Genomic DNA, 19155 nt, shown 5'->3' with positions numbered 1-19155 from the left:
GTACCTTGTCAATGAAGAAAGGCTGTGATAGGAATAAGAAGTAAATCTATAGCACATTTGAAAGAAAATGCAAATACATGGGCCAGTCAGTGGGTGAGAGCATCAAGCATAGCCTGCAGCATTACCATGTCTACATGTTGCCAGAGCTAGTGAAGCAGAGTACATACAGTATATCTTAAGGAATACAAGAAGTCTTTGAATGTATTTGTTTCCCATATCAAGTGGTAATCTCCTGCTTTAGATGATTGTTTACATTTCATTGCTGACCTTCTGTCTCAGCATCATGGAATGTGATTGCTAGTGCCTCTTTCAAAGTTGATGATTTTGGGAATACTCTTGCCTGAATACCTATTTCTTTTTTTTTTCCCCAGGTGGTGCAGCAGACAAGGGTGGTATTCTCAAGGTGGGCGATGAGCTGGTCAGTGTAAACGCAGTTGATGTGACAGGGATGGCACGTATTGAGGCTTGGAACTTCTTGAAAAAGTTACCAGATGGCACAGTTACTCTTGTGCTAAGACAAAAATTGGATGGTTCCTCAGCAAAGAATGAAGAATAAACTTAAGAATATTATATAGAAATGTAACTAATGTGCAGTTATTTTCTGTCAAAGTGTATTTTAAATTTTTGTTCATTTGATTTATGTGGTGAATTATACTTTTATCATATGTCATTGACATTAAACTCAAAATATCTTTTGAACAGGATGTATTGTGGAACAGTATGTATTGTGTCTGAAATATCAAAGAATATAATGTCTGTAATTTTAAGAGATTTCAGAAAATTTTGTATCCTATTATGTTTCATGTTCATTTATTGAGGTATTTAATTATTCTTTTCATTGGTATAAGTGATAAACATATCATTCATAATAAATGTGAGATATTTTCATGTCATTGTTTTCAGTTCAGTTTATCAAGGAATATTTTAAGAATGTGGAACATCTATCTTGGTCATTACAATAATAAGGATGCTGAGGACTTTGAAATTGAAACTCAGCAAAACAAGCCTCTGTAATACATTCACTTTGTTCTCACTTTTGTGATGTATTAAGTAAACAACTGGAACAGAGCTACAGAGACAGTGGATCAGTTTTAATTAACAGTTCTGAATATGATAATGCTATTAAAGAGCAAAATCATTGCTATTTTAATTGTAATGTGCACCAGTCAAGAAGTTTTTATGTTTGATTATTTACATGTATGTATACAACATTCAGTGTTTTCATTTACTTCATTTTTTCACATACCTCCAAATATATGATATGCATTTAATTTTCCTATATATTTAATATCTGAATTTTGTACTAAGACCTTGCATAATGAAGGATAATGAATAAGTGGTATGATCTTACAGTGATAATTTTATTGAGACTTTGCATCATAGCTCATCTTCTTGAAATGTTATATGTACTTACATTGGGAAAGATTTATGCACATTAGGTACATAGGAATAATATAGAAAAGTTGGATTCTCATTGTGCAGTGACTGCATATTGCAGTTTTCTTGTGATCATTATGATAGACTGGTGGAGGTACAAGATTAGAAATGGATATGGACAGTGGTGCTATGGTAGAGGCTGTATCTGGATTGTTTAGCAGTCTCTCCAAGTTTTCAGAGATTCCACAAGTTATGCCTTTCACACAACCAATGAGTGGCAGTGAAGACCTAGTGGGATCTGAGGAGTTGGTGCATTCCACATTATATGCCAACCCTCATCTGTGATAGGTGCATTTCTTTATGCTGGTGGATGGATCAAGTTTTCATCCTAGGACTTGGGGTTGTATTGCAAAGACACGCACAACCTTTTCCTATATGTTATATGAAGACAGCACATAGTTCCATCTGCATACATGAATGTCACCATATTCTTACTTCTGTCATTATTATGTTATGTACATCATTTTACCCTTTAAGATAACATCATCCTTTTCTGTTCATTATAGTATTATTCATTGATCTACATTAGGATTTCCTGGGTGAATGGATAGCATTTCACAGACTACATACAGTAACTGTATCTTCTTATTCTTAGTTTGCTTTCATGTATGTACTATTATTTGTTTTAGATTTTATCCATACTCTCTTGAAGATTAGAAGAGAAAAGGTCTAAACAGTGACTGAAATTCTATTAGATGCACACACCAATGATTAGGCCATGTTTGTTGTGTGCAACGTGCCAGCAATCCTTTGAAGATGCTTTCAGCAATGTTTTGTGACAGCATTGCCTGATTACTTTTGTATTATAATGTACATAGTATTTTTATAAAGATTCATTCATTACATAATCATATATTGCTTTCATATTAAACTTACTATTTGCAATATTGTATAAGGTATTGTATTTAACCTTGTGGCCAACAAAAAGTGATGGAAGGTTTTTATTTTTGTTTGATTTTTCTCTCTCCATATCATTTTATCATGATGTGATTAGGCAGAAACCTTTATGATAAATCACTGCAACAGTTGTACATACATCACTAATACCTTGGGATTCTGCTTTGAATATGCCGGGTATGCTTCTTTAGTATATCCATTGTTTTGTGCTTTTTTTGAGAAATGAATCTGTTATTTGTATATAACATCAGAATAATGAGCATGTTATTAGTGCCTCAGCTTTATATGGGAAAGCGGACCAAATAAAAATAATGAGAAGTTATGTATGGATGTTTTACTCTACTTATCAATATAATACACTGAATCAGCCTAGTTACCCCATGTTGTGTGGTGGAGACCATTTGGGCTCATTTTTTTTTTTATTCCCTTTTTTATTTAGATGTGATTCTGTGTACATGTTTCAGTCATATCTCTTTAAGTTATGCACCTTCCATGCATTCATCTCCCAACCATACGCCTCCCATGCCTTCATCTTCAGGCCATACGCCTCCCATGTACTTCTCTCATTTGTACATCTCTCGGCAACACACCTCCCGGCCAAACATCTCCCATGCACTTCTCTCTCTCAGTTGTACATCTCTCAGCCACACACCTGGCCAGACATCTCCCATGCATTTATCTCTCAGCCGCTAACCTCCCAGCCATACTTCTTCCATGCATTCACCTCAGCCATTCATCTCCCAGTCATACTTTTCCCATGCATTCACCTCCCAGCCATTCATCTCTCATGCACTTATCTCAGCTATACGTCTAATAAAGATTATTCAATCATAGGAGGAGAAGAGTAATGTCAAGCTATGCTCTCTCTCTCTCTCTCTCTCTCTCTCTCTCATAGAAGTCGACAATTCTTACGTAATACAGTGTGATTATTTCCAACTGAGAGAGAGAGAGAGAGAGAGAGAGAAACCAAAAATAAGTGAGAATTATAATACATTCTAAATAGTATACATATGATAATAATAATGCTGCTGCTACTACTACAACTGCGGCTACTACTACTACTACTACAATTACCACTACTACTACAATTACTACTTCTACTACTACTACTACTACTACTACTACTACTACTACTACTACTAGTACTACTACTACTACAACTACTACTACTACTACTACTACTAATAATAATAATAATAATAATAATAATAATGATAATAATAATAACAACGATAACAATAACACGATGAAGAATAATAGAAAGCCCGCCACCATTTTTAAAAGCCAAGAGCAAGAGACGCCGCCATCTTTAAATACCACGTAAGGCAACATGGCGGAGAATGGGATGGACAGGTGTTGTTCGTCTGACATTTTTACCAAATTTTCACACATCCTGGACAAACATGAAACAAGGATGGCTGCAGAATGAACTAAGGACACCCCACAGAAGTCTTCAGGATCCTGCAGGAAGTGAAGAAAGACAGGAAATGAGATAAATAAGGCAAAATGCGAGACGCTGGCCGGGATCTGACGGGAAGACGTAGGTATTATAATATTTAAGTTGGTTTTGGTCTGTGTATTATTAGTTCATAGAGACTAGCGAATATATTGCATTATTGTGTCTGCAGATCCTTGGCGAGGGTAAGTAAAGTTAAGGAAGCATGTATATTACGTTTTTAAATTTCGTGGCGTGGCAAACGAACATGGCTTCATTTCCTTCCCCTAGTGTTTGGTCTTCCAGCCTTATTCCGCACACATTTCTGTTTTCACACCTTAACCTGTGACCGGTTAACACTTTTCCGTGCCTGTGACCATGGCTAGACTTAGGGGGAAGGGACCGGAGCGTGTGGCTTCTGTACGAGGTGGCGGTGGTGGTGATTGGATCTGTTTAATATGTTTGGCCATGTTCTGAAATCCCGCCGCATCTGCACCACCCAGTTCGTTATACTTTTTTTATTTTTTTTTTTTTTTATGGTTCTAGTAACAAATTAACGATAATTTTCTACATTACTAACAGGAGAAACTCACCTGAGAATCCGGCTGATAATCTTTGTTGCCTTGAAAATAGTCGTGGTAAGAGGGGAAAGCGTTTCAAAATACGGGCCAGCAGTGAAGTCTCCCAGCACGCCACTACGCCTGGCTGACCCCAACGCTTCTTCATTTGTTACAGATGATGATTATGTTAGCACAAGATATGAGAAATTGACTATTAAAGTGCCATCAATGATAGTTACCCAAGTGGCCTGGTTTGGGGTAATTGGCACATTATACATGGTAAGGTTGCCGGGAAATGCCTGTTACATTTCAGTCGTGTGCTAACAGCCACACAGCTAAGGTCGTCTAGTTATTTTCTCCATTGTGTTAAGTTGTGCGTTTTCTTTGCATTCTAAGTATATAATGTACACATACTGTATGTACAGCTCAAGGTGGTAGTTTGCATTCTTGTATTGGTATTTCGCTGAGGTGACATTCTTTGATGTGTTGTGTGTCACTGCTGCTGGGTGCATCTTCTTATTTGTTTCTTGCTTATTTAGGCTGGTATACATACACTTTTAACAGGCTGAACTGGTCACTTTCAGTGACCAGTTTTACTTTTAATTCTAAAAATCCTTTAAAGTACAGTAATATATAATCACCTTTAAGACCTAAAAGACTTAGCAGCTAGGAGTGGTGAGGGGAATTCTAAATGTGCCAAAAATTACTTTTAGGCAGCAGGATGACAGCTCAGCAGCTCAATTTTCGACAAAGGAGAAGTGTCCTATGAGAATATAATGATAATCAGGTGATTGAGAGTTCTGCCCTTGGTGACATTCTACATACGTGATAGACCTTGTGAGGGATGCACTAGGCAGTTGTGCTGCAGGTACTTTGGTACAGCGCAGCCAACCATCAGCCAAAACCTTTGAGGCTCATGCAGTACATGGCATCTTCAGATTTATTCTCTCTCTCTCTCTCTCTCTCTCTCTCTCTCTCTCTCTCTCTCTCTCTCTCTCTCTCTCTCTCTCTCTCTCTCTCTCTCTCTCTCTCTCTCTCTCTCTCTCTCTCTCTCTCTCTCTCTCTCTCTCATATGGATATTATTATGAGATAAACACATTATGTAAGCTGCAGGATTCCTCACTGTCATCAGTGTTATTGATGGCACACATAAGAATTACTGCATCCAGAAATTAGGAGGCATAATATGTAAACAAGGCATAAAATAAAGCTGTGGAATGCAGTTGTAGTTCATGATGCCAAAATCCATTTTGAATTGTGTTTTGGCAAGTTGTATTTACTTAGCTGCGTATATCTGCAGGGTTGGACCTCCTCTCTATTCATTAAAATTTTGCAACGTGATAGAGTACTTACTATAGAACATGTGTGTGATGTTTTCAATGTGGGGAAGGCTTTTGTAAGGCCGTAGTAATTAAATTAATAGCGCGCCGCCTCCAAAAACTAAGTCCACAATCATCCCTCCCTAGTGAAGCTACACAAGCTGGCAAGGGTGGCCTGCTGATATACTCTTAGTAGTGTCATGGCGGGAGATAGGTGTGCTGACTGCGATTGCGGATTATTTGACTATGTTAGAAAATATACTGGAAAACTAAAGGATCTCTTTGACTTGTGCGTTCGCCACAAACTAATTCTAGAGGAAAGAGTTTGTGACAAGTGTGGGAACAAGGCTGTTCTATTTCTTGATAGAAAGCTTTGGCGGTGCCAGAAAAAGGTGGCAAAAGGTCACGAAAAGAAAAGCAAGTGTTCGTGGCAAGAGAGCATTTATAAAAATACTTTTTTTTTTGAAAAATCTAATTTGGATTTGGAAACAATTTTATTGTTCATTAACATATACATTCGTGAGTGCTTCACGTACAAATTTGTCCGAAACGAACTGAGCCTCACTGACCATTCCATCTGTGATTGGGCAAGTCTAGGGAAATTTCCCTAGGTACTGTACTGTTATTGCGTGGCTAAGTTAATATCGCATGGCTAGGTTACTAGCCAAGGATATAAGTTAGGTTAGGTTAGTAACCTTAGGGGGGGGGGTCCAGGGGGGGTGCAGCCCCCCCAGTTAGGTTAGGTTAAGGTTAGGTTAGGTTAGTAACCTTAGTGGGGGTTCAGGGGGGGCGCAGCCCCCACAGTTAGGTTAGGTTAAGGTTAATAATCTTAGGGGGGGGTCCAGGGGGGGCGCAGCCCCCCCAGGTAGGTTATTCAACTCCACACATAATGCCTCTTTCTCTCTCTCTCTCTCTCTCTCTCTCTCTCTCTCTCTCTCTCTCTCTCTCTCTCTCTCTCTCTCTCTCTCTCTCTCTCTCTCTCTCTCTCTCTCTCTCTCTTCTCTCTCTGTCACACACACACACACACACACACACACACACACACACACACACACACACACACACACACACACACACACACTAGTCAATTACTAGTTAAAGATTAATCAGTGAAATAAATACATAACATTATGTTAATAAGTTTTCTAAAAAGAAAAGGAAATACTTGTACTTCTCCTTCCCCCCAACCCAGTATTCATGAAATCTTACTGAATTGTTCTTATGTTTTATATATATATATATATATATATATATATATATATATATATATATATATATATATATATATATATATATATATATATATATATATATATATATATATATATATATATATATATATATATATATATAATGAATGGAGAGGAGACTCTCTCTCTCTCTCTCTCTCTCTCTCTCTCTCTCTCTCTCTCTCTCTCTCTCTCTCTCTCTCTCTCTCTCTCTCTCTCTCTCTCTCTCTCTCTCTCTCTCTCTCTCCAAATTGGGAAGTATTCTTCATGTACCATATGATGCATATATATTTTTTTTTTATATGCATTTTTTACCTTTTTTTTTTTTTATTTCTCTATGTTATTGCAAATGATACATGAAGCTTCTTTATTACTGTTCTGAGCATTTCTGTAGATTTGTTTAGTTAGTATATCCCATAGAAATACTCATTTTCTTTTTTTGTGTGGCTTTAAAGGATTAATGGTGACATATGGATATGATCTGGGTTAAAAGCTTGTACAAATAAGGTTAAATGTCTATTTTTGCACTGGTTGTTTCCCTAAGTTTCTTAAAAGTACTGTGATATAATGATTACCAGTGGACTAATTAATTGTTCTTTACAGGGTCTGTAACTCCTTACATTTAATTTATGTTAACTTTACTTACATATTTTTTCCTTTAGTTTATGAATGGGAGGAAGGTTTAATATTCATATCTTAAGAGATGCTTACTTTCTTTTCCACATTGCAAGTTTTAGTGATTAATACTCACAAATGTGTATTATTTACTTAATGGCTTGTCAAAACAGATTGTTTTGTGTTGCTTTTTTTTTTCTCATGCTAGGATGAAGTGTTAGTAATGGAGTTTATTTTTTACATCTGTTTTATATATCATTACAGTTTTGAGGGGAGCTTTCTGTTAAATGTTCATGTGAAAAGCATATTATACTATAGATGATAAAAATTATAGTGTTTATTTATTTATTTTTTTAATGCAATGAAATGGAGGGAACATTTAATTGTATATGAATATATTGAATTTATTACCTATTCTTTCCCTAACCTTGAGACAGCAGTAGCTAGCTGCTAGTATTAAAGGTACTGATGATTCATCATCTGCCTAAGAAAGACTAACTAATTAGTCATTTAATTGACTAACCTATGATCCACTTTACTAATGAGGTTAGTAGAAGCAGTGAACAGTACGAAGGCATTAGTCATATATATTTGAGTAAGACCATACTCAGGTTGAGTGCTCAGTTAGTCACAAATTGACTAACATTATGTTAGTCACTGTGACTAATGCTGCCACTCGTTCTAGACCCCATGGGTTTTACTAAGAAAAGTTAGTCAGCACACGACTAACTTTGGTTTTGTGTGACATAAAGGTACTAGGCCTTGCTGGCGCGCGAGAGTGTAAGAAAGGCAGGAAAAGTGAGTGGCGAGTGTGTGGGGCGACACTGTACCCTCCCCACGGTTTTGGAGGACAAAGTGAAAGATGGAGGCGGAAGGAAGGGCCAGTGAGCTGCGTATGCTTGACCTCTGAGTGGACGTAGGGAAAAAAAAAATGACACGTTTCGGAAATAACTTGTATCATAAGGAGAGAACGTGCATCCCGTTAAGCAGCCGCGCATTGCAAGGCCACGAGAGTACGTGGTATGATCGCAAGTGACACGTTCGGAAATCAGCGTTTAATTGCGTGTGTCTTAATAGAAAAAAATAGCTGATTTCCAAATTATACATCAAAGTATGACCTCGTCTAGTTCAGGAGAGTCCTTCGTATAAATGCACTGGTGTGTGTATGTGTGTGTGAGTGTTATTGCTAGTTACCTCTCTCTCTCCCTCTCTCTCTCTCTCTCTGTCAGTAGTTGCACAGGTCTTCAAGGGTATTTTTACGGTTTTAGTGACAGATTAACAACATTTCTACATTAATAACAGGAGAAACACCATTGAAAACCCTGATAATCATCTTTCATACCTTTGAAAAACAGTCGTGAGGAGAGAGAGAGAGAGAGGGGGAGAGTAGGAGCATTTCAGTTGAGCCTATTCTGCCCTGGTTCGTGTTTGCTGCGGTGACACGGTGCCGCACTGAGTGAAGATTGCGTTCTTAATCACTTATCGGGGGTGGAGTGGGGAAAGGAGAGTCAGGAAGTGAGGATATTTATATTATTTGACATATTATTTGATAGCATGTCAACTTTTGTGTGTGTGTGTGTGTGTGGGTGGGTGTTGGATCAGTGACAGGTGGCGCTGGGGAGTTACCACGGCGAGCGGCTGGCTGGCTGCAGTGTTTTGGTCAGCACTGGTCAATCTTGCCCTATACGCTCTATTAACCAGTGTTTCCGTCTTCCCGACACCTTCTTCCTGCATCAAGCACCGTCAAGCATCACCAGAGAGGCACGAGTACGTAAGGTGAGTCCAGCGGGGCCAGTCTCTCCTCAGTCAGCCTTACTGCCTTCACAACACCCTAATCCTCCCTGTAGTGTCTTGTATTCGTTTATTTAGGATTCATTATTCGTTATTTAGTTTTTTTAGGGGTTAATTATTTATATTTAGGTTTTGTTTACGTCTGAGTCTGGAAAGAGTTGGAAATTTATTCAAATATTTAATGTTCCCCAATATGTAAACAAGCCGTCAGCTGTATTATTAGCCATTATTTGTCTCCTCTCTCACTTATTGTAAGCCTAACATATCACAAGATGGATCCACATGTCTAGCCTTCATATCCGCTGGTCAGATATATCCGTCATTGCCTGGTTTTGGTGTTATATAGGAATAAATAAAGCAACATGGCCGCCGGCGCCCCCACTGAGGTCGCCCCCGAGGGCCGCCATGATGGACTGGCACCTGTTCCGGCTTGTTGGTTCCAATATTTTTTTTCATTTTTCTGAATTAATTTATTTGGCTTGTATAGTAAGATTTTATGGTTTCTAAAAATATTTCGTTGCTTTTGAAGTGTTTTTCTTGCTTCAGTTAAGTAAATGTGCTGAATTTGGTGTTGTTTTTTATGTAAATAAGGGGCAGTTTGTACGGTGAAATTTACCCAGCCTGGTTTTTGGCTTTTTTATTTGAGGCTTTAATGAAGATTTTATTGCTTCAAAAAATCGTTTATGATTTTTAAAGTATGTTGCGTTTCTGTTGAGTTAAGTATGTGGAATTTGAATAGGCTTATTATCCCGTTGAAAGTGGTGATTTTGTCATTTTTTAGCTTCTTTATTTTTTTATTGTAGCTTGCAACTAAGTGTGCATTATTTTAAAAAAATAGTTCAGATTTTTTAAAATGCTTTTTTACCAGTGTAAAGTGGAATAGGTGGACTTTTCAGTGTTTTTAATGGTGTCAAAATTTCCAACACTTTTTCCATATTTCGCATAATATTACTTTATAACTACTGAGACTGGAGGTGTTTTGATATTGTGAATATTAATTAAAGTAATTGTCAAGTCAGAATATATAATGCATTCGAGCCTAGCTTCATTTTTTCTATGGGTCAATTTCAAAATTAAATACGTTACGTACGTATGGCAGCGGGGCGCCGGCACCTCGCCTGTGACGTCATCAAGGATTCGGGACTCGGTCTGCTCCAGTGTCTTCTCAATATTTACCGTAATTTCCAGTGTTTTCCAAGTGTTTCTAGCTGTTTCTAAAGTCAGGCGTGTAGATAGTTGTAGTAGAAGGAAGAAAATAAGAGAAATGAAAGAGGAGAAGGAAGAAACAAAAAGAAATGGAGGAGGAGGCAAAACAGGTAAACAATATTTAGCTTAGTTTCCCTTGCTGCGCTGCAGTTCTCTGTAATATTTGGTGTGTTTTGGGTGTTTTACGTGTTTAGGATGTATGTAGGAATATTGTGGGGTGTTTAGAGTGTGTTTTGGTGGTGTTTAGGTGTGTTTTGGGTGTATATTTGGTGTTATCGTTGTGTTTTGGGTGAATTTTGGGTGTTTTAAATGTGGTTTAGGATGTTTTTAGTTATATTGTAAGTGGTTTGAGTCGTGTGGGGTGTTTTGAGTATATTGTGGAATGTTTTTGTGTGTTATGGGTGTGTTTGGGGGTATATTGAGGTGTAGTAAGTTTGTTTTAGGTTTATTTTCTGTTTTAAGTGTTTTGGTGAGTTTGGGTAAGTGTGTCGGGTCTTTTGAGGTGTATTTGATTGTGTGCAAGTAGTTTTGGGTCTTTAAGGGTGTGTTTGTGGCGTGTTTGTGGTGTTGAGTGGTGCTTTAAGTGTGTTTTGGATGTTTTGATGTGTTTTGGGTGTGTTTGATGAGTTTTGGGGTGTTGTAGTGTATTTTGGGTGTTTTAAATCTTTTGAGTGTGTTTGGATGAGTTTTAAGTATATTGGGGTGCTTTGAGTGTGTTTTGGATAAATTCAGCGTGGTTGGGGTGGGTTATTTGGATATTTTTAGATGTTACGGGGTGTTTTGAGTGAATATTCAATATTTGGTTGTGTTTAGGTGAGTGTAGTGGGCATTTTGGGGTGTTGTGATGTGTTTTGGTTGTGTTTTGGATGTTTTGAGTGTATTTTGAGTGTGTTTTGGTAAGTTTTGTTGCATGTAGGGATGTTGAGTGTTATATATATATATATATATATATATATATATATATATATATATATATATATATATATATATATATATATATATATATATATATATATATATATACATATATATAATGGGAAGGCAATGAGAAGAGGGACAAAAGAACATGGGATGCACCGTCTGTGTTCATACCGGGATCTGATGTCAGTTCTTGTGAAGGGCCAGAATGCATATTTCTGAAGTCTGGAAGGAGTTGTCCACCAGCCTGTATGGACACAAGGCTGTAGCTCCAAAACTAACTGTAGGATTCTCTCTAAAATAGTCTCATTGAGATTCTCGCACAAAATTACCTATTCGTAACTTAATCTAACCTAACCTAACCGCTACAAGAGTAAATGAGCCGAAACATTACCAGACTTCGGGAATATGCCTCCAGAGGGATACGGGTTAAGGTCGCTTCACACACATCAGTGCCGTATTCGTTCCGTGCTGTTCAGTGCTTCAGTGTCAGTAAAAAAAAATTCATCATTTTGGAATTCAGCAGAAGCATTTACACACGTCCGGCGAAGTACCGTGTTTTGACTGAAGTGATTGTTACGTCTCCATTCCATGAAATGGAATATCGTTGTCACTGGTATTTTAAAAATTTTCACGGATGTCGGACAAGTGTTTGAAATAAAATAGAAGAAATTGAAATGGTGATAAATACTCATTTTAATTGATGTAATTAATCACATTGTACATTATACTTACCAGAACACACCACATCACACCACACCACATCATAACACACCACACCATACCACACCACACCACACATCACTGAGCAATGTCATCAAACAGTTTTTGGACATTCTTAAGTACTGGAAAATTTTTGTTTCATCATTAATTAATTCCTCGTACAGAGTAGCAAAATCTCATTCAGTTTCTCTTTTTCTTCCACGTTTCATGTACCCACTTTTCTTTTCTTTATTTTTTGTTAAGAAAGCATCTTGCTCTTCATCAAGAATCATGACAATCATAGCTAACTCCACGTCTGAAAGGATATTTGTGCATAGACGTCACGAAAGCGACATGGATATCACTGACACTATACGATACTAATACAGCACTGATAGGTGTGAAACCACCTTTGAGTGTACTATTCAGATAGTGTACCCACTATCTGCCAATTTCACTGGGACAAAAGCACAATTAGGTGATTGTTAAGAAGAAGAACAATAATAATAATAATAATAATAATAATAATAATAATAATAATAATATAATAAAAGGAGTTAAGCCATCTATATAGTTAGCTAGATTGATATCATTATTATTGTTATCATCATTATTACATATCAAGGTATTGTGACATTATTATTAATAATAATATGTTATTATTATTATTATTATTATTATTATTATTATTATTATTATTATTATTATTATTATTGTTATTATTATTATCATTATCATATTTCAGCTATCCAACATCAGAACAGTATATGAATATGGCAAATGCTGTTTTGACATCATTTCCTGCCATCCTGAGAAACAGTGATCTCGAGGAGCATGAATTGCAGCTGCAATGGAAATTGCGCATCCAGCGCAAGTTTCAGAATTCAAGAAAGAGGCAGGATTCCAAAGTGACTGAGGTGACGTCAAGGAAAAAGAAGATCCCTTGCATAGCGCCAAAAGAGACTACGTGTCTACTGATGTATGGAGTAAAGGCTTACCTTCCACCAAGGCCCCATTCAGAAGATGATGAGTCATTAGAGAGACATAGACAGTGGCTTGCTCTACATTGGATGAAGAAAGATCCCGAGTTAGATAAGGTATGTGATATTTGTACGCTTGATTTATCTTTTTTATATTTCAGAGACTTCTTTACTGGTGTTGTTTAAAAATACCTCCTCTTATGTAAGCAATTTCAATGGTACTGGTGGATAGCCACTGAAAAATGATGCTTGTATATATATATATATATATATATATATATATATATATATATATATATATATATATATATATATATATATATGAGGGAGAGAGGGAGGCTGGCGGGACAGTCAACTTATGAAAACTAATTTTACTTTAATGATTTTCCTCAGGCTGAACGCCTCATGCAGTTGACACTCTCTGAGAGACACAAAAAAATAATCAAGGGGAACATTCTTGTAGCAGAAATCCTGAACTTGTACCCATGGATTCAGACTTTTGATGGCATAAGTGTGTATATATGTACACTTTATGGATTTTGCTACATATTGCTACTAATTGTCAACTTTATTTGTAGGGCTATAATGTATATAGCTATTTATATTTTATAGTAGGTAATTGATATTTAACTACTGGTACTTCCATTCTCCCTCTCAGGCTCAAAGGCCTCAGTGACGGGAGATAAGCACTCATAACAATTAGGTGATTGTTAAGAAGAAGAACAATAATAATGATAATAATAATAATAATAATAATAATAATAATATAATAAAAGGAGTTAAGCCATCTATATAGTTAGCTAGATTGATATCATTATTATTGTTATCATCATTATTACATATCAAGGTATTGTGACATTATTATTAATAATATGTTGTTATTATTATTATTATTATTATTATTATTATTATTATTATTATTATTATTATTGTTATTATTATTATCATTATCATATTTCAGCTATCCAACATCAGAACAGTATATGAATATGGCAAATGCTGTTTTGACATCATTTCCTGCCATCCTGAGAAACAGTGATCTCGAGGAGCATGAATTGCAGCTGCAATGGAAATTGCGCATCCAGCGCAAGTTTCAGAATTCAAGAAAGAGGCAGGATTCCAAAGTGACTGAGGTGACGTCAAGGAAAAAGAAGATCCCTTGCATAGCGCCAAAAGAGACTACGTGTCTACTGATGTATGGAGTAAAGGCTTACCTTCCACCAAGGCCCCATTCAGAAGATGATGAGTCATTAGAGAGACATAGACAGTGGCTTGCTCTACATTGGATGAAGAAAGATCCCGAGTTAGATAAGGTATGTGATATTTGTACGCTTGATTTATCTTTTTTATATTTCAGAGACTTCTTTACTGGTGTTGTTTAAAAATACCTCCTCTTATGTAAGCAATTTCAATGGTACTGGTGGATAGCCACTGAAAAATGATGCTTATATATATATATATATATATATATGAGGGAGAGAGAGAGGCTGGCGGGACAGTCAACTTATGAAAACTAATTTTACTTTAATGATTTTACTCAGGCTGAACGCCTCATGCAGTTGACACTCTCTGAGAGACACAAAAAAATAATCAAGGGGAACATTCTTTTAGCACAAATCCTGAACTTGTACCCGTGGATTCAGACTTTTGATGGCATAAGTGTGTACACTTTATGGATTTTGCTACATATTGCTACTAATTGTCAACTTTATTTGTAGGGCTATAATGTATATAGCTATTTATATTTTATAGTAGGTAATTGATATTTAACTACTGGTACTTCCATTCTCCCTCTCAGGCTCAAAGGCCTCAGTGACGGGAGATAAGCACTCATAACAATTAGGTGATTGTTAAGAAGAAGAACAATAATAATAATAATAATAATAATAATAATAATAATAATAATAATAATATAATAAAAGGAGTTAAGCCATCTATATAGTTAGCTAGATTGATATCATTATTATTGTTATCATCATTATTACATATCAAGGTATTGTGACATTATTATTAATAATATGTTGTTGTTATTATTATTATTATTATTATTATTATTATTATTATTATTATTATTATTATTATTATTGTTATTATTATTATCATTATCATATTTCAGCTATCCAACATCAGAACAGTATATGAATATGGCAAATGCTGTTTTGACATCATTTCCTGCCATCCTGAGAAACAGTGATCTCGAGGAGCATGAATTGCAGCTGCAATGGAAATTGCGCATCCAGCGCAAGTTTCAGAATTCAAGAAAGAGGCAGGATTCCAAAGTGACTGAGGTGACGTCAAGGAAAAAGAAGATCCCTTGCATAGCGCCAAAAGAGACTACGTGTCTACTGATGTATGGAGTAAAGGCTTACCTTCCACCAAGGCCCCATTCAGAAGATGATGAGTCATTAGAGAGACATAGACAGTGGCTTGCTCTACATTGGATGAAGAAAGATCCCGAGTTAGATAAGGTATGTGATATTTGTACGCTTGATTTATCTTTTTTATATTTCAGAGACTTCTTTACTGGTGTTGTTTTAAAATACCTGCTCTTATGTAAGCAATTTCAATGGTACTGGTGGATAGCCACTGAAAAATGATGCTTGTATATATATATATATATATATATATATATATATATATATATATATATATATATATATATATATATATATATATATATGAGGGAGAGAGGGAGGCTGGCGGGACAGTCAACTTATGAAAACTAATTTTACTTTAATGATTTTCCTCAGACTGAACGCCTCATGCAGTTGACACTCTCTGAGAGACACAAAAAAATAATCAAGGGGAACATTCTTGTAGCAGAAATCCTGAACTTGTACCCGTGGATTCAGACTTTTGATGGCATAAGTGTGTATATATGTACACTTTATGGATTTTGCTACATATTGTTACTAATTGTCAACTTTATTTGTAGGGCTATAATGTATATAGCTATTTATATTTTATAGTAGGTAATTGATATTTAACTACTGGTACTTCTATTCTCCCTCTCAGGCTCAAAGGCCTCAGTGACGGGAGATAAGCACTCATAACTAAGTACAGTTATTGCAGATGCTCATCTCTGTAACCTTCACTTATAATTATTTGATGCTTATATCTTTACAGATAATCAAGGAGTTCCTGAGATTAGAACCACAAGCGGATGAACCAGACCCAAGAGTAGCAGTTTTGAAAGGGCTGGAGAAATATAGGCTCCCAATAATTGCCATTCTCAAAAAAAGAAAAGCAGTTCCTCTGTATATAGAAACCTTACTTGAACTCTATGACCACGATGAAAGTCAATGCGAGTAATGTTTAGTTCAATTTGTTCATTTCAGTAGCTGGTAGCAATTTAATATATGTATCTTTTCATTATTAGCAATGCATCTTTCACTTTTATAAGCCTAGTATTCATGAAACTATGCTGCATGCAAAAACCAAACATTGTATTAAGCATGACCTATCTAACTGTAATGCTTGCACCAATTTCTATAAAGGTACTAATTTAATTGTTAAATTCCTGCTCTTCTATCAATTTTTTTGGCTGAGTGCTACGGCTAAATAATTGTTTGCAGCATAAGTGATGTTAAAGATTTTAATAGGTGTAAAGCATCTCTCTCTCTCTCTCTCTCTCTCTCTCTCTCTCTCTCTCTCTCTCTCTCTCTCTCTCTCTCTCTCTCTCTCTCTCTCTCTCTCTCTCTCTCTCTCTCTCTCTCTCTCTCTCTCTCTCTCTCTCGTAAAGAAAGACATTATTTCTAGTGTAAATAAACCCAATAGGCTGTCCAATTTGAAATTTAAAATGTAAATATCATCAATCTTTTTAGAAATGTTAGCTGCATCCTCTTCCCTTGCAGTCCAATAAGACAGGTCACTAATTTGTGTGGAGATAGAATTCTTGGAGTCACCTTTGCCGGCAGTAGTGCAAGTGCAAACAGTCTGATAAAAGTTTCTTCCATGGTTGTGATGAAATTCAGGACTTCTCACACTGTTTTGGTGGATATGATGAGAAGAATCGGGAGTTCGGGACATCAGTGCGTTATGTCGGGGCATGTAGGTTCGGCTGGGGTTTTCTTTCTTTCTTTCTTTTTTTTTTTCGATCAGTACTCATCATATTCTTACGAGGACTTGCTAGACAAAGCATTATTGCATTATGATATTACCCAAATAGTGTCTCAAGTAAAAAACATAACCGCATACTCGTACAAAAGATTTGCTGCTGTGACACAAACGACAAAAATCATTAGTATACTGGTCGTTCTGAGCATTCAATCAAAATGCTTGTCATTCATATAATTAGTAGAACCATCGAGGAGCTTTATTTTTGTTAATTCTTATGTGATAAAGCAATAATTACAGGAGAATTTTAAAAGATTGGTACTCAAATTAGTGGACTGTCCTATTGGATGTGACCATGTCTTCACTTTTTCCTTACACAGTTAATTTTCTTTTGTTTATTTGATTTACTTATTATCATATTTATTTCTATATTTATTTATTTGCACCAGATGCTTGCTTAGTTATATTGGGGTTACTTCACCTGCTTGGAGAAAGGAAAGACTCCATTTTTACTAAGGTTAAATTTCAGTACCTTTGATTTTAGAGTGGTGTGTATATATTGAAATTTCTGAATATATTATCACCTTAAGATATACATCTACATATAAATTTTATTTTAATGTCAAAATGTTATTAATGTTTACACTATTATTTCTTCCTTAAGGTACCAGAAGAAGAACTAAGAACAGGGCAGTCTAGTGTGTATTTGATGGTGCACCTGTAGCTGAACCAACATGTATTTCTATGGCTGTAGTCTCATTGGTAGCAGGGCTTTGTGTTTAATATTGAACACCCAAAAAATTGTGAACATTTCCTCCGTTTCACAACATAGGTATCAAGTATGACAAAGGTAACACTTCAAAAACAAGATCTCTACTTGTAAAACTCAATGAAGTAAAGACAGAATTGAGCTACAAAAATGCATAAATCTACTTCCAAATATATTCAACTCCACACATAATGCCTCTCTCTCTCTCTCTCTCTCTCTCTCTCTCTCTCTCTCTCTCTCTCTCTCTCTCTCTCTCTCTCTCTCTCTCTCTCTCTCTCTCTCTCTCTCTCTCTCTCTCGTCTCTCTCTCTCTCTCTCTCTCTCTCTCTCTCTCTCTCTCTCTCTCTCTCTCTCTCTCTCTCTCTCTCTCTCTCTCTCCTCTCTCTCTCTCTCTCTCTGTCACACACACACACACACACACACACACACACACACACACACTAGTCAATTACTAGTTAAAGATTAATCAGTGAAATAAATACATAACATCATGTTAATAAGTTTTCTAAAAGGAAAAGGAAATACTTGTACTTCTCCTTCCCCCCAACCCAGTATTCATGAAATCTTACTGAATTGTTCTTATGTTTTATATATATATATATATATATATATATATATATATATATATATATATATATATATATATATATATATATATATATATATATATATATATATATATACTCGTATATATATATATATATATAATGAATGGAGAGTAGACTCTCTCTCTCTCTCTCTCTCTCTCTCTCTCTCTCTCTCTCTCTCTCTCTCTCTCTCTCTCTCTCTCTCTCTCTCTCTCTCTCTCTCTCTCTCTCTCTCTCTCTCTCTCTCTCTCTCTCTCTCTCTCCAAATTGGGAAGTATTCTTCATGTACCATATGATGCATATATTTTTTTTTTATATGCATTTTTTACCTTTTTTTTTTTTTATTTCTCTATGTTATTGCAAATGATACATGAAGCTTCTTTATTACTGTTCTGAGCATTTCTGTAGATTTGTTTAGTTAGTATATCCCTTAGAAATACTCATTTTCTTTTTTTGTGTGGCTTTAAAGGATTAATGGTGACATATGGATATGATCTGGGTTAAAAGCTTGTACAAATAAGGTTAAATGTCTATTTTTGCACTGGTTGTTTCCCTAAGTTTCTTAAAAGTACTGTGATATAATGATTAGCAGTGGACTAATTAATTATTCTTTACAGGGTCTGTAACTCCTTACATTTAATTTATGTTAACTTTA

General features: G+C 35.9%; 1 protein-coding gene and 1 long non-coding RNA gene across 8 annotated transcripts in view; both read left to right on the top strand.

Moving 5' to 3' along the window:
• LOC135108498 (dentin sialophosphoprotein-like) overlaps positions 1 to 2656 on the top strand; it is a 46611-nt gene extending 43955 nt beyond the window's left edge. For all 3 annotated transcript variants that reach the window (XM_064019581.1, XM_064019582.1, XM_064019583.1), the window contains one exon: positions 372 to 2656. In XM_064019581.1, the coding sequence (XP_063875651.1) occupies positions 372 to 556 (185 nt within the window). In that variant the 3' untranslated portion in view covers positions 557 to 2656. The remainder of the gene's footprint in view (positions 1 to 371) is intronic.
• A 990-nt stretch (positions 2657 to 3646) lies between these two features.
• Positions 3647 to 18166, top strand: LOC135108496 (uncharacterized). Of its 5 annotated transcripts, XR_010272308.1 has the most exons (7): positions 9000 to 9268; positions 12855 to 13206; positions 14051 to 14402; positions 15206 to 15557; positions 15840 to 15957; positions 16216 to 17662; positions 17810 to 18166. It is a non-coding gene; the product is annotated as an uncharacterized LOC135108496 (long non-coding RNA). The 5 variants fall into 5 exon arrangements; XR_010272305.1 differs by lacking the exons at positions 9000 to 9268; positions 15840 to 15957 and adding an exon at positions 3647 to 3874; XR_010272307.1 differs by lacking the exons at positions 9000 to 9268; positions 15840 to 15957 and adding an exon at positions 3647 to 3878.
• The last annotated feature ends 989 nt before the right edge of the window (positions 18167 to 19155 follow it).

Source organism: Scylla paramamosain, chromosome 17 (assembly GCF_035594125.1).
Source record: "Scylla paramamosain isolate STU-SP2022 chromosome 17, ASM3559412v1, whole genome shotgun sequence".
Lineage (NCBI taxonomy): Eukaryota > Metazoa > Arthropoda > Malacostraca > Decapoda > Portunidae > Scylla > Scylla paramamosain.
The sequence above is the reverse complement of the archived record's forward strand: the minus strand, read 5'-3'. Positions and strand labels throughout refer to the sequence as shown.